This window comes from Lotus japonicus, chromosome 4 (genome assembly GCF_012489685.1).
Source record: "Lotus japonicus ecotype B-129 chromosome 4, LjGifu_v1.2".
NCBI classification, from domain to species: Eukaryota; Viridiplantae; Streptophyta; class Magnoliopsida; order Fabales; family Fabaceae; genus Lotus; species Lotus japonicus.
Window position 1 is genome coordinate 22,153,191 of NC_080044.1, and position 14,839 is coordinate 22,168,029.

Genomic DNA, 14,839 nt, shown 5'->3' on the forward strand with positions numbered 1-14,839 from the left:
CTGATGATGTTCTGTTCCCAGAGATTATTGGCCAAGTTCCCATGGCTCAAGGTACGTTGTCCAGGTCTTCTTTTTCCGCTGGTTCTAAGCTTGTTTGTGCTGGTGCATTTTCGCCTTTGGTTGATGGTCCTTCAGCCATTGAGGATTCTCTCCCTATATCGGTTGATCCTTGTCGTGATAGTTCTGCTACTTTCTCGCCTCTGGCTGCGGGTTCTGTGGCCAATGGGGATGCTGCTGTAGTTGCTGCGACGAGTTCGACGGTGCCTCGTCTAGTGAAGGCTTTAAAGTTTATGTGGATGATGTTTTGAAATTCTACATGAAGGCAGGGTCTGTTTGCGACCTGGATGCGTTGGATTGGGGTCATTATGGTGATCAGATCCTTCGTGTTATTATTTCTGACTTTGATGAGAGAATTAATGAGTTGAGGGTCAAGCCGGCTTCGAAATTTCCTTCTAGATCAGAACATGTGATTCGTATTGCTAGTAAATCTGTTGTTGATGAGGTGTGAGGTGAGATTTCGGTTGTACCTTCGATGGGACGGGATGCTTGCCCCGATATAGGGCTTGAGAAGATGTAGGTTTTGAGTCACGATGATGGGGCTTCAGATTTGCCGTTGTGCGTTGTGTCCTCTCATGTTGATGCATTGTCTAATGAGGGGCATGGTAATGGTATTCTTTCGGATGCTGAGGTTGTTTTGGAGACTCCGCCGCACCGCAAGAGGGGTCGCCCAAAAAAGGTTATTGGTCGTGGAAGGAACAAGAAGGTCCTTGGCTTCTCTAGACGACGTTGGAAAGTTTTTGAGGATTTAATCTCTGAGGATATGCATTCGCCGATGCTTTCGGATGCCACTCCTGCTTTTGAGGAGCGGGGGGATGCGTATGTGGGTAAAGATGAGTCTGTGCGCACTCGTGCGGCTAAAGTCTGGAAGATTGGTAAGTCTTGCGGTTTGGTTTTCCCAGGTACTGATGAGGAGGCTATTGAGGCTTGTGCATCTCACATTCAGGAGACTCTTGCAGAGAGGTACGGTGGGGGTTAGGGTCTTTTCAGCTGGTCGTGGTTCGGTTTTGTATTGAGGGCGCGCTTTTCTTTTAATTTGGTCGTTTTGATCGTTGTTGGTTGTAGGCAGTTGCCTTGGGTTTTAGTTATTGCTTTTCGTGTCTGTGCGTTTCTCTCTGTTTTTCGTTGTACCGCCCATTGTCGAGAGGGCTTGTTTCTCGACTTTGATTAATATATCATATCTTTTGCTCTCAAAAAAAGAACATTTAATATAATTCATATGAAAATGACAATCAATAACTATTTAATCTTGTTACTCTAAAATAAAATTAATACATACCCGCACGCGCGCCCACACACATATATATATATAAAGGAAGTTGTGACGAGGTTGATTCTGTTTGGGTCTTTCTTTAACTTGGTGTGATTAGTGCTCGTATAAGTTGTTGATCTCATCTTTTTTATTTTTATTAAATAAAGTTGGGTTTTCAAAAAAAATTAATATGATATATATATTTGTGTACCATCAACCAATTAGGAAAGAACGGTAAAAAAACCAATTAGGAAAGATAAATAAAATAAAAAATAATAATTTTTTATATTAATATTATAAATGGGATTTTCAGGATAGGAATAAATAAACTATGGATAAATCTAAGCGACTCTTTTTGAAATCCAAGCAATTTTTTCGTAGGCGTTTCCCCCGATCCAATCGGGGGATCGAATTGATTATAAGTTGTTTGTACCATCAACCATTTCATCAAATAAAAATTTTGCTTTAAAAAAATATATATTTTATTTAAATACATATATACTTAATTTTAATACTGAATATATTTTTATAGTTTTTGTTGTCGAATGTATTTGTTATATATAAAAATTAATAACTAGTTATTTTAAAATAAAACAAATCTTCAACTTCTGATTGATAATTGAATTAAAAATAAAAATTACATCAATTTTAAGATGTGATAAATTGAAACCTTTGATAAGCAGTCATTAATATACAATACTATTAATGATTAATTAATATTTTTTTGAAATCATATTTTGTTAATTTAAACTTATTCCTCGTGTTCTAGTTAATCATTAAATTTTAATATTAATATTTAATTTTAAGATAAATATGATTTCTTTACAATTAGTAATTAATATAATGATCATTATAAATGGTTATTATTAACTAATTATATTTTTATCATAATTTCTTTATTAATAGTTAAAAACTTAAATAATAATTAATTTTGTTTCAAATATGAGAAATAGTTTTTTAACAATTACTTATTCATATAATGTTTAATAATAAATTCTATTAATAACTGACTAATATTTTTATTAATGTTTAGGTCAATTAAATTTTACTTACATATATATATATATATATTTTTTTTATTAATATAATAATTAAAGTAAAAGCCTACTAAAACATTAATTAATATTTTTACTAACATAGAGGTTAAGTAAATTTTGGTAAGAGGCTGGAAAAAGTTATTATATTAAGAACAGGTGGGGGGTTTATAGTCTTGTGCGGGAAGATTTAATTTATGTTCTGAGCTTACATACGTGGGAGGGATATTCTCATGTATATGTGTTTGCTTTCTAATAAACTTTTTATTTTGTTGTAAAAAAAGTGTGTGTGTGTGTCTATTTTATTGATATTGTTATTAATGTAAAGTTCAAGAAAATCTTACATTTTATTATTGTTTAAAAAATTTCTTTAGTTGTAATCAAGAGTTATATTTAAATAAAATGACTATTTAATTTTAAATATTTTTTCAATTAGTAAGTAATATAATAAAATAAAGTACTATTAGTAAATAATTAATATTGTCATTAATCTGAATGTCAAGTCAATTTTACTTTATTATTATTATTTTGTTATTATTATTATTTTAAGAAAATTCCTAAAGTTGTGATAATATATTTAAAATTTAAATAATAATTATTTTTACTTTTAAATATGAGAAGGTGAAAATTTCACAATTATTAATTTAATATAATATTGAATATGAAAAGCTATTAATAACTTATTAACAATGATATTAATGTATTAGTCATACCTATTTTAATTTTATATAAATATTTATTTATTTACTTTTTGACCAAATAAAATAAAATAAAATTCAAAAGATTGTTGATAGAATTTAGTATCTTGTCTTCAATGTAAAATTTAATTACAATATTATTTATTTCTTGTCATTATAATTTTTCTTTTTATAATAATATTTATAATAACAGTAATAAGAATAATAATTAATGTTCCACATGCATAGTGGGTATGAGACTCTTATAAATTGGGATGAATAAAACAAGAACCCTACACAAGTAGATCTTTCTTTCTTTCTCTTAGACAACAATGGTTGAAAATGGTTGTGTACCATGTATCTCCCCAACCTCTGAGAATGGTTCCTCAGATCCCAAGCAAAACCCTACACCACCCTCCCAACCACAACCACAACCCACCTATGAGCCCCCCACCATTCCGCAGGAGGAATTGAACACTCCACCACCGTCTAAGAAACCAAGGGGAAGGCCCCTTGGCTCTAAGAACAAGCTCAAATCACCGATCATCAACAACAACCTCAAGCCCGTCGTATTTCAAATCCCTCCTGGAAACGATGTCATTGCATCCCTCATCAACTATGCCCGCTGCCATCAAGTTAACCTCACTATCCTTAGTGCTTCTGGCATTGTGTCAGACATTCATATTTGTCATCCTTTTGCAAGCTATGGCCCTCCTTTAATCTACCGCGGACTCCATATGATGCTTTCTCTTAGTGGAACCTACATTAATTTTCATTTACCTTACTCTCGTTCCACCGCTAATGAACCTCCATATCAGAACAACTTCACTATTCACGTATCTGGGAGTCAGGGTGCGGTCTGGAGTGGGATTGTTGCAGGGAAGGTCCTGGCTGCGAGTCCTATAGCGGTCAACGCCTTAGTGTTCAAGAACTTTGGTTACAAGGCATTATACATCGATGGAAACATGTTGACTGAGGAAGGCGGAGTGCTTTCCTCTTCTGATAATGATCAAAATTTAACTGGTTCCACTAGCATAGTGGTCAACAACACAAACAATGCGTAGGTCATTTCAACATGTCCATTTATGCTGTTGTTGTTGGTGCCAGTTCAAACCTGTTGAAGTGAAATTGAGGGTTAAAGTTTAATGTCATCTTCCGTGTCTTTATTATGTTGCTTTTCTTATATTCGTTTTCTTTGTTGTGTCTTTATATCTTGAGCCAAACAGTGATGAGCTTAATGTAAGGTTTCATATCTTTATCAAATGAGGTTTTATGTTTTTTGATGAGCATGCAGTTTTTATCGTTTCTATGCCCGTGCAAATACTTGTTGGTTTTAGTGGTGTAGTGAAATTATTTTCCGTACTACAATCTTTATACTATTCAAAACATATATATGTGAGTATAAGTGCACGATTAAAACATTAATCGTGAATGAGATTACACTACACTTCTCTATTAACAAAGGGCCTTTTTAGGTGAGCAAGGTTTTAAAGACATCACCAATTTAAAATAAAGGGATTCTAGAATACACTACTAAATAACTATATCAAAGTTTAAAATATTGAAATTAATTTTAATAGAACTTTAATTTTTATTATTATTTTAATGTATTCTTCACATTTTCACTCATATGTTGATATGGGGGTATTCTAGTGTTTTATGTGTACGTTTTTTTTTTTGGGTCTTTTATTTTGTTTTGAGTCCTTTAGAGTCTTATTTTGCATTTTTGTATCTGCATTGTTAGCAGCAGATCTGGACCTCCACCACCACCTCGCCGTCAAAAGCATATATGAGTCGTCATCGCCATCTCGCCGCCAGCACCATATATGAGACCATCCGCCTACCATCCTCTTCTTTTCCCTTTAATAGATCTTTCCGCTCCTCGTTACCTTTTGCAGCCTTAACAACCAACCACCACCAGAACGACCGTTTGTGGTTGACGTCCACCACCACTAAATTTCTTTTCGCTCAGAATTTCACTGGTTTTTTGGGTTTTACGAGGCTTCGCCCCTAGGGTTTTGCATCATGTTTTTCTGCTGGTTATGTCAGCTTGAGTATGCATGCTTTTTGTTTCATTTCCTCATGTATTTGTGCATTGTAGTTGCACTCTTAGAGATTTATTCTCGCATGTTTATAAGTGTAGTTTGGCAACCCTTGGAGTTTTATTTCATACCCAAAAAATAAAAGGTATAGTTCATTATGAAGGTTAGACCACAAAGACACAACAAGCGGGGGGGATGTTGGATTGTGTCCATATGACTCGATCGCGATTAACTAGATTCTGCTGGACTTCGTAAGGAATTTACTTCGTTTAAGAAACAGACAATGCACATACATCTTTTATCCTAGTTTACCCTATATCGGTGGGCTAGGTCAAGTCCTTGGCATCAACCAGGATTTCCATTATCAAGTATCAATGACTTCTCCTTACAAGTATTATTGTATGTGCCTCTTTAGGCACAACGAGTATTCTTTGGCCGCTACCTCTCCAACCAAATGAGTAATCTTGTACGAGCCTCTCTAGGAAAAATGAGTATTCTTTGGCCACTGCCTCTCCAGGAAAAATGAGTATTCTTTTGTCACTGCCTCTCCAAGAAAAATGAGTATTCTTTGTACATTGCCTCTCTAGGAAATATGAGTATTTTTTATCCTGCCTCTCCAGACATTGTTGAGTATTCTTTCTCCTACCTCTTCAGGCATTACAAGTATTCTTTTGTCGTGCTTCTTCAGGCACAATCATATATGAGTTGATTAGATTTAGGGTGTTGTTCATACAAACTAATGAGATGTATGCAAATGTACATTGAATAGGAATTCATTTGTAGCTGTATATGATAGAGCTTATAGAAAGTGGATGCTCTGAACCATTTATAGAATAGACTTCATCTCCTTGTTGAGTAGACGTCGGAAGTTCATGATCAAGATCATTGTTCAATCTTCACTTCTAGCATAGGCATGGATGTTGTCATTGAATCAGCTCAACCTTGCTTTTCGTCAACTTGTCGTAGCTCCTTCGTTTGAGGTCATCTAGATATAAGATTGTAAAACTTGACCATCAACTTTAGCAAGCTTTTCTTCTTCTTGCTACATGGCTCTTTGATTGAATGAACAATTTCAACATACAAGATACACTTCTCAATCAAGCTGGAATGCTCCCATCAATAAGTGCATTCTATGTCTACTTCTTCTTCTTCTTTCTCTTCATCTTCATCTTGTCAACAAGATGGATATGACTCTATAGCTCAATCTCTCATAAGCATGTCTGGATATGACGCTTTGGCTCATGTTTTTCTCTTCTTTCTTTTCAACTTTTTATTCTCTTCCATAGAGTTTGACTCTTGAGCTCGTATCTCAGAATATGACTCTCATGCTTGGACTGGGCGAGACCCCAGGGTCCTTCGCCCAGGAGACCTGACCGTGGGCGGGGGACGCGCCATGACCTTGGGCCTCCCCTCCCGAGGCCCAACTGGCCCATTTGGACAAATTAAGGGCGCCAAAGCCCAACTCCACCTCTATAAATAGGAGGGGAATACCAATTGTAAGAGACTTTTAGCTCATTTGAGAAACAATGGCATTGAAATTCAGTTATATTCTCTCTCTCTAAGCGGTTAGAGTTTCTCTCTCTAAGCATTCACATCACTTTGGGTACTACCTTCCCTCTCTATGTTCTAGCACGGAACATTTGGCGCCGTCTGTGGGGAACAATAGATTTCTATTCCCGGACTACGTGGATCGTGATTCAAAGGAGCGAAACTCGCTTTTCTGAAGTTTTCTTCGTGGACAGTGATCGGGAGGAGTGATTCCTTGATTCTGAGTTTGGAGGATCTTTCATTGGTGCACCTAGATAAACCAGTGGAGCTCAATGGCGGAGCATCGACTATCACATGGAGAGAGGTTGGAGCGAGCACACGATCCGCCGTGATGGCACGATGAGCAAGCAAGGTCTTTGGCTTCCTTCTCGAGGGACAAAAGAGGTGCGCAGCTTCAACCTCAAGAACCGAGTGATGGAGCGGGTTGGCGATGGCTGATTCGCGACGTCATTAATCGCCTAGAACGACATGATGCGGAAATGAGCGTAACAGACACAGCGCCGGAGCTTGAAGGCTCATACGGACAAAAATACCGAGATTCCATACAACGACTGGAATCTCCTTTCTCTCAAGGACAGGTAGAAGCAGAATGGTGTGCCTATCACCGAATCTCAGGACACGATACTGGAAAGTGTCGAGCTCTACAGCGCACGGTGGTAAAGCTGATTGTGGCAGGGAAATCAGCTACGGCGCGGGGCGATGTGTTTTCGACGGCAAAAGAAGTTGGCACGATTGCTGGAGGTTTCGGCGGAGGAGGGACCACTAGTGTAGCACGGAAGCGATATGTTAGAGCCGTGAATGCAGTTACATAGATTCCTTTTGGTTTTCAACATCTAGATATCACGTTTTCGTCTGCTGATTTTTACGGAATAAAGCCGCATTTAGATGACCAGATCGTGGTCTCCCTCCGTGTTAATCAGCTCACCGTGCAACGAGTGCTTCTAGATCAGGGAAGTTCGGCGGACATCATCTACGGCGGAGCGTTTGCTCGGCTTGGTGTGGGCGAGGGTAACCTCGCTCCCTATGAGGGAACTCTGGTGGGATTCGCGGGCGAGCAAGTATGGGTGAAGGGCGTCCTCGACCTTGACACCACGTTTGGTGAGGAAGAGCACGCTAGGACGCTCAGCGTCAAATATCTAATCCTTGAAGCAAAAGGGTCATACAACATGATCGTCGAGCGAAACACCTTAAACCGTCTGTGCGCCGTGATCTCAACAGCTCACCTAGCGGTGAAGTATCCGCTGACGAATGGGCATTCAGAGGAGATTTTCTTCGGTGGAACATCCACAGACAAACGGGTAGTCAGAATCGGCGAACAAAGTCATCCTGCGAGGTTTGAAACGCCGACTCTCGGGGGCCAAAGGGGGCTTGGTTAGGCGAACTTCCAATTTTAATTTGGTTGTATAACACAACTCAGCACTCAACTTCAGGGGAAACTCCGTTCAGAATGACTTACGGGGCGGACGCCATGCTCCCTGTAGAGATAGACAACAGTTCGTGGCGGACGGCACCGAAGTTCGAGGGCGAAAATTCTTCAAACATGGCAGTAGAACTAGACTTGCTGTCGGAGACACACAATGAGGCTCGCCTCAAGGAGGCCGCGATGAAGCAGCGAGCTGCGGCCAAGTATGACACAAAGGTAAAACCAAGGGAGATGCATGTAGGGGATTTGGTGCTTAAAAAGCGAACTGGAGTCACCGGAAATAAACTGAGCCCAATCTGGGAGGGGCCCTACAGTATCTTAAAAGCTTTGGGAAGAGAAGCATATCACCTGGAAAGCTTGGATGGGAAACGGGTGCCACGATCCTGGAACGCAGCGAAACTGAAGTACTATTACAGTTGATAAGGAAAAAGGGAGCTGGATCTGATGCGGAGATGGGCAGGGCGCCTCACGTAGGCTGCTGAGTTGAAAACGAAATGAAGAAACTTACTTTTGTACTTATCCCAGGAAGTTATTGGCCAAAAGCGCCCAAAAATGGTAAAAACAAAGACACGTTCTTGTTCTCCATCTCGGGAGTTTGTTGGCTATCACGCCTGATTGAAAATACAAAAATTTTATCCAGCAATTTCAATCACACTGAATTGCGGCGAGAGCTCGGTGGGAAAAATTCCCTGAAGGTGGCAATCCCAACACGACCTTGATGTCTGGGGATTGCTCCGGAAAAGCCGACGCAGCTCGCCGTCACTCGTCGGCGATGTGTGCGGATAAGCTTCTTATCCCAGTAATCTCCCCGAAATATGGGCGAGCATTTTTCAACTAGGCTCGAAAGTCTCGGGTAAACCCATATGGCCATTGGGCACTGAGCAATTGTACGTCCCCGCCTAATAGGGCTGGCGGGGCCACACCTCATCTTACGGGAAATATGTGTGTGAATGAAACCTCGGTTCAAAAACCAAGCGACGAGTCCTAGTTGAACCCAGCACACCATCAATGTCGTCAGACGTAATTCAGAAATAAAGAAACGATGAAGGAGGCGAGAGAGGAAATCGAAAAGCGCTAAAGCGTGCGAGAGAAATAATACAGTGAAAACTGAAATAAGCTGGCTCAAACTAAAAACACGACGAGTAAAGCAAAGGAGTACTAACATTACAATAATCCAATATTAAAATAAGAAGTAAACATTGTTTTATCTATCTCTTTATTTTTGCTCCACAGCGTCTCCAAGGTCAACATTAGCGACTCCCGGAGGATCTTCGACACCCTCCAGCCCGGCGGGTGTAATCTTCTTAAAAACTCCCAAGGGACCAAGGTTGATGTTGGGATGGAGATGTTTGACTTGAGCCTTGGCGATCAGGAAGCCACGGATACGCTTGTTGGCCACCGCGTGAGCAGCTTCACCCCTTATCTTCTCTTCTAGGGCGAGGGCCTGGGCGTCTTTTTCGGCCAAGAGTTTGCGTTTCGACTCCAAATCAGAGCGTGCATCGGCAAGAGCTTTCCCCCTGTCCGCCAAATCTTGGCGCAACTTGGCGATTTCCTCATTCTTGGTCAAAAGGTCTCCCTTCTGAGAAGTAAGGGTAGCTTCCTGGGTACCAAGAGTTTTGCGGAGCTCTTCAATTTGGCCTTCAAGTTTTTCCTCTTTCTTGTCCGCCGCAGCTTTCGAAAGCTTCACCTCAGCGAGTTTCTTCTGCATCTTCGCCGTCTTCTCCGTTTCCGAGACCAACTGTTTGGACAACTTGGAGCAAGTTTCATTGATTTGAAGGTTGGTCGAGCGCAGTTTCTCTACCTCCTGCCGGAGTCCAGCAATCCCGGTAAGGGGACGGGCTTCCCAAGCCACTTTGGCGAACAGACAGCCAACTCGGAGGAGGTTGGACACAGCCTCTTGGGCAATGTCTTGCGGGTTCTGGTTGGGCGTTTCCCTCAGTTTCTCGAGGAAAGGGTGGGAAAGCAGGAATGAGAAGGGATTGGAGCTTGATTCGCCAGAGAGGTTCTGTGGACGATTCAAAGGGGGGTCTTTTTCCCCGCTAACATCCTTGGAAGAATTAGGAGGTGGCAATTCAGAGGCAGAAGTCGAGAGATGAACGACAGTTGGCGGGGACTGGGCCTTCGGTGACACTGGGGGCGAGAAAGGCCCTCAACCTGGGCAATGCTCGCCTCGCCCTGGTGAGCAGGTTTGGAAGAATCACCCGTGCCAACCGGGGCGGGAAAGCCAGAGGCAGTGTCCTCCTCGCCAGGGACGGTCGAAGAAACGAAATGTGGTTTCAGCTCGTCCAATTTTTTCTTCTTGAAAGCACCGTCGTCCGACGGCGAGCTTTGCCTCTTCTCCCCGGTATGAGCGGAGGGAGGAGTTTTAACGCCCCCGGAAAGGAAAGCCTTCAGCAGTTCGTCGGAAGAGAAATTCATTTTTCCTGAAAAGAAAAAGGGAGAGCAGTCGTTAGAGGTGAAGGGCATATAAAAAGTGGGGTGCGACAAAGGAATAAGAAAAAGGACCTAGCCGGGGAAGCAATTTGGATCCTGCGGGGGCATCAAGCAGTTCAGTACAACTAAAAAGTGGGAGTCGAGATAAAACCTCAACGGCGAAGCTTTCTCTAGAGGGAAAAAATATTTTTGGGAAGTCGGGTAAGGATCTGGGGGACAGCGTCCAGTAAAGAGGGAAAAGGGCTTTCCCGTCCTTTTGTGTAAATGATGAGGGGTAAGCAGGGTGGACGATGACCCTGAAATATCTGTGAGCCAAATAAGATTCCGGGCCCACTTGATAAGGGGCAAATCGTTCTCGTCCTGGCCGGGGCACCAGGGTGACGCAGCCGCGCGACCCTTTAGTTTGAGAATCTACTTCAAAGAAGAAGGAAAAAAGGGTAGCAGAGGGCGCTACGTCAACGCTATGGCAAAGAATCTCAAAACACCGCAGATAGGCCCAGGAGCAGGTGTAAGGCCCTAAGTTCAACTTGGAACAAATTTTATGGAAGTTTGAATAAAATTGAAGTTTTTGGCTATGTTTGATAACTGGTAGATTAGAACTGTCAACTTGTGTGAATTTTAGAGGGTCTTAACGACTTCATTTGGGAAAACTTCCTTCATGAGAGTTGTAGCCCTTCAAGTCTAGAAAATTCTCCAAGTGGTTTCGCGTCGATCCGATATCTGTAGCTCCAGATATCCCCGTTTTAGTGAACGCAGTTCCGGCTGTACAGTGCCAGCAGAATTATTGCATTGTTTTTCTTCTAAGTCCGTATTTAATTATGAATTTACCTTTGAGGGCTTAGGTTTTAGTAAGTTTCAGGTCTGATTAGGTAATTAGACTGGTGGGTTAAGGTTGGACTTGGGTCGGGCTTGTGGAAAAACAAAACCCTAGCCCAAGTGATGGAGGGTGGGGCGCGAGCTGCTTAGGGTTTGGAGGGGGGGGAAAAGAATTCTTTTCTCATTCTGTTCTGAAAACAGAAGTTGGATACCTCTTACGTGAAAAACTCAGGAGAGAAAAGAGTGAGAGATCCTTCCTTTGCACCCTTGAACCACCGCCGCTCCTAGCCTTGCCACCACCGTCGGACCGTGCGCGAGAGAGAGAGCTGTTTGGGAGAGAGGGAGACTTGGACAGCAAGGAAAGCTATTTCAACCTTCATTATTCTCCTCTTTTTCCAGACCAAAACCCAAGGTAAGGGCTGGTCTTAGGATCTTTTGGGTAGGATAAGGTCATAACATGAGCTTTCTTGAAAAATTGTGATTCTTGCTATGCGATTTCATGAGGTTAGGGCTGAGTGTTTTTGTTTCTGCGTTTTATGCAGTGAAATTCATGCTTCCAAAGCCTTGTTTGACATGTTTCTACTGTCCAATGTTTCTATGACACGATCACATGCTTACTTGCTAATTTTGGTTCATGGAATGTGTGTTCCTAACATGATCAATGTGAAAACTTGAGTTCTGGAATTTCTGGGAGAATATGATGGTGTTTGGGGACTATATTATGCTTGTGAATATGAAAAGGAAGAAAGGAAAAAATTTGCAAAACCCTAAGGTCTAAAACTTGGCTTGGCCGAACCCAATTTAGGGGTATTGGACCACTTTTTCTTCCGTTTTCATGTTCATATCGTACGAGTTCTCGTTGGGACAATTTATGGTAAAGTATGATGCATGAAATTGTGGATTTAAATCCTTGTTGAGGTCTTGATGCCATGAAAATTTGTATGCATGCTTGCAAAATTCGCTAAGTGAAGTACTTGCCATAACTTGATGTTTGTGTGATGATGAAAGCTGAAATCTTGTATGACTAATGTGTTGTTTGGGCTGTACTTGGACTCATGTGATCAAAGGGAAGGAAAAGAAATGTTTTTGAAAACCCTAAGGGCTTCCTTTAGGTTCGGCCGAACCCTACTTTTAGGGGTTCGGTAAATTCTTTTCTACCGTTTGATGCACAAGTCTTAAGATACATCACTTGATGATCTTTCTACGATTCAAGGTGCATGAGTTGTGATTATTGGTAACAAGGGTCGCTCACCTAGCTGTAATTCCCTTGTTATCGTGAATGGTGCTATTTAATGCGTGCGGTTAAGCTAAAGACTTAGGGTGACTGACTTAGAGCCTTAAGAACAAAGAGAAAAAGAACTAATATTGTTGTGACTCGCTTGCAAGTGAAATTAATTATTTTACGGACATAGGTCGGGTAGACTATGGTCCATGAGAACGATGGGCTTGCACGCGAGGGAGATTTTGGGTCGACTGCGGTCACCCGTGATTTTTGTGGATCATTGCGGCTCCACGTGTTTGGTTGACTGCGGTCACCGTGATTTTTGTGGATCATTGCGGCTCCACGTGTTTTGGTTGACTGCGGTCACCGTGATAACCGTGCCTCTGCGGAAGCACGAAGATGGCCATGGAAGATTTGGTGGGTTGTGTGAAGTGAGGAACCGATAGATGACGAACTAACATCTTAAGCCCTAATGTAAAAGAGATAGTTACTTTTTAAAATTGTGGAAGTTGTCCCATTATATCTATTGTATTATGTGTTTTCTTTTAGACCTGACCCTTTCTTGTTTGCTATGTGTTTATTTGGGGGGGGGGGGGTAGATGGCGTCGACGACAACGACGTTCGTGCCTCGCTGGAGGCTGAGACTTGATGGGGAGCTAGACGATCGGGCCTGGAGGGCCGACTCCTCCGGGATCCGAAGAGTTCATGTCGGGGATGTTAGGTTTATAGGGATGGACCGGGACGGAAATATAGTGGAGGTTCGCACGGTTGAAGGGGGCATCCTTGACATGCCCTATCCACCTCCTAGGTTCCTACTACCTGAGGTCGAGGGAGTCGGGGAAACACCTGCTGAGCCTAAGGCTGGGACACCTGCTGAGTTCGTGCCTCAAGACGGGTCAGACGCTTCGGTTACAGAACAACGACTCTATGGAGGGGGCGCACGGTGGATTCACAACAACTTAGTTGGACCGAGACCCAGGAAGAGGAGACAGGTGGTAGACGATGAGAGACCAAAGGATGAACCTGCCGAGTGACCGTGACACTGATAGCTGGACTGGGAGCCCTATGAGCGAGCGTTCTTTTGGAATTTCATTTTATTTTGTTGAGTTTTATGAGAACTTGAGTAACTGATGTAAACTGTTTACTTCCGCCGTGGTTTTTCCATATGTGGGTGTGGACACGATTTTCTTTATTTACTTACAGTTGATTTTATAACGGTTGATGTTTTATCCTTTTATGAGTTTAATGCAAAACGTGTTTCTTTAACCCGCTGTTTATGGTTATGTTATGAATCGGAAAATATTAAGTGATTTCTATCAAGGGTATTCAAGAGCTTTCAAAAGTAAATATGACCTTTATCACCTAATCAAGAGTAACAAACGAATCGGCGAAAATTCTTTACGAAAATTGGTTAACTAGTTACTGTGTGACACCCGAGAAATCGGGGCGTTACATTGTGGTATCAGAGCTCCGGTTGAGAAACCAGAGCACTAAGGGTTTTTGGCTTACGAGTTCCCGAACTCGTTGATGCTTTGTTTTGATAAAGATGCTTTCAAAGTTCCGCGGTGAGGTTGGGTAGACTTGTGTGCTAAGATGGTTGTTTGATTGAGATTGTCTGAAGTTAGTACCATTGCCGTGGTACTTGGGGTAAGGTAGCTTAATTTTACTGTTGAAAGTTAATTGATATTGTGGGCACTGACGTTAGCTTGTGGTTCTATTTCAAGCAGGATGCCTCCAAGACAGGACCCCACTAACGCTCAGTTGGCCCAGGCTATGGCCCAGCTGGCGCAGGTCGTCGCCCAGCAAGTCGCCGTTACTACTGCCCAGACTGCAGCCCAGGCTCAGCGAGAGGCAGAAGAGAACAATAGGAGAGCAGAGGAGGAAGCTCGAAGAGCTCAGCGAGCCGAGAGGGAATTGGCTCAAGATCAGATTCGCATGAGAACAGACTTCAACCGGCACGCACCGCCCAAGTTCCAAGGAGAAGCTGAACCCGAAAAGGCTGATCTATGGGTTCAGGAGATGGAGAAGATCTTTGAGGCACTCCATACCCCGGATGCCGAGAAGGTCAACTTGGCCACTTTTATGCTGAAGGGTGATGCTGAGTATTGGTGGCGTAGTGCCAGACAGCTGATGATGGCCAACCATGAGGTCATCACTTAGGAGTCTTTCAGAAAGGCGTTCATGGATAAGTACTTCCCGGAAACAGCAAGGGAAGAAATGGAGAACAGGTTCCTCAGCTTGAGGCAAGGACCTACCTCTGTGGGAGAGTATGCTGCACGTTTGGAAGCCCTATCCAAACACGTTCGATTCTTCCAGAACCAGGTGGATGAGGCTT

The 14,839-nt window shown here is 42.1% G+C and overlaps 1 protein-coding gene across 1 annotated transcript; it reads left to right on the plus strand.

Annotated features, from left to right (window-relative positions):
- The first annotated feature begins 3,352 nt into the window (after positions 1–3,352).
- LOC130712487 (AT-hook motif nuclear-localized protein 28-like) lies at positions 3,353–4,084 on the plus strand. The gene has a single exon (XM_057562317.1). It carries the CDS (start codon positions 3,353–3,355, stop codon positions 4,082–4,084), a length of 732 nt encoding a protein of 243 aa, XP_057418300.1.
- The last annotated feature ends 10,755 nt before the right edge of the window (positions 4,085–14,839 follow it).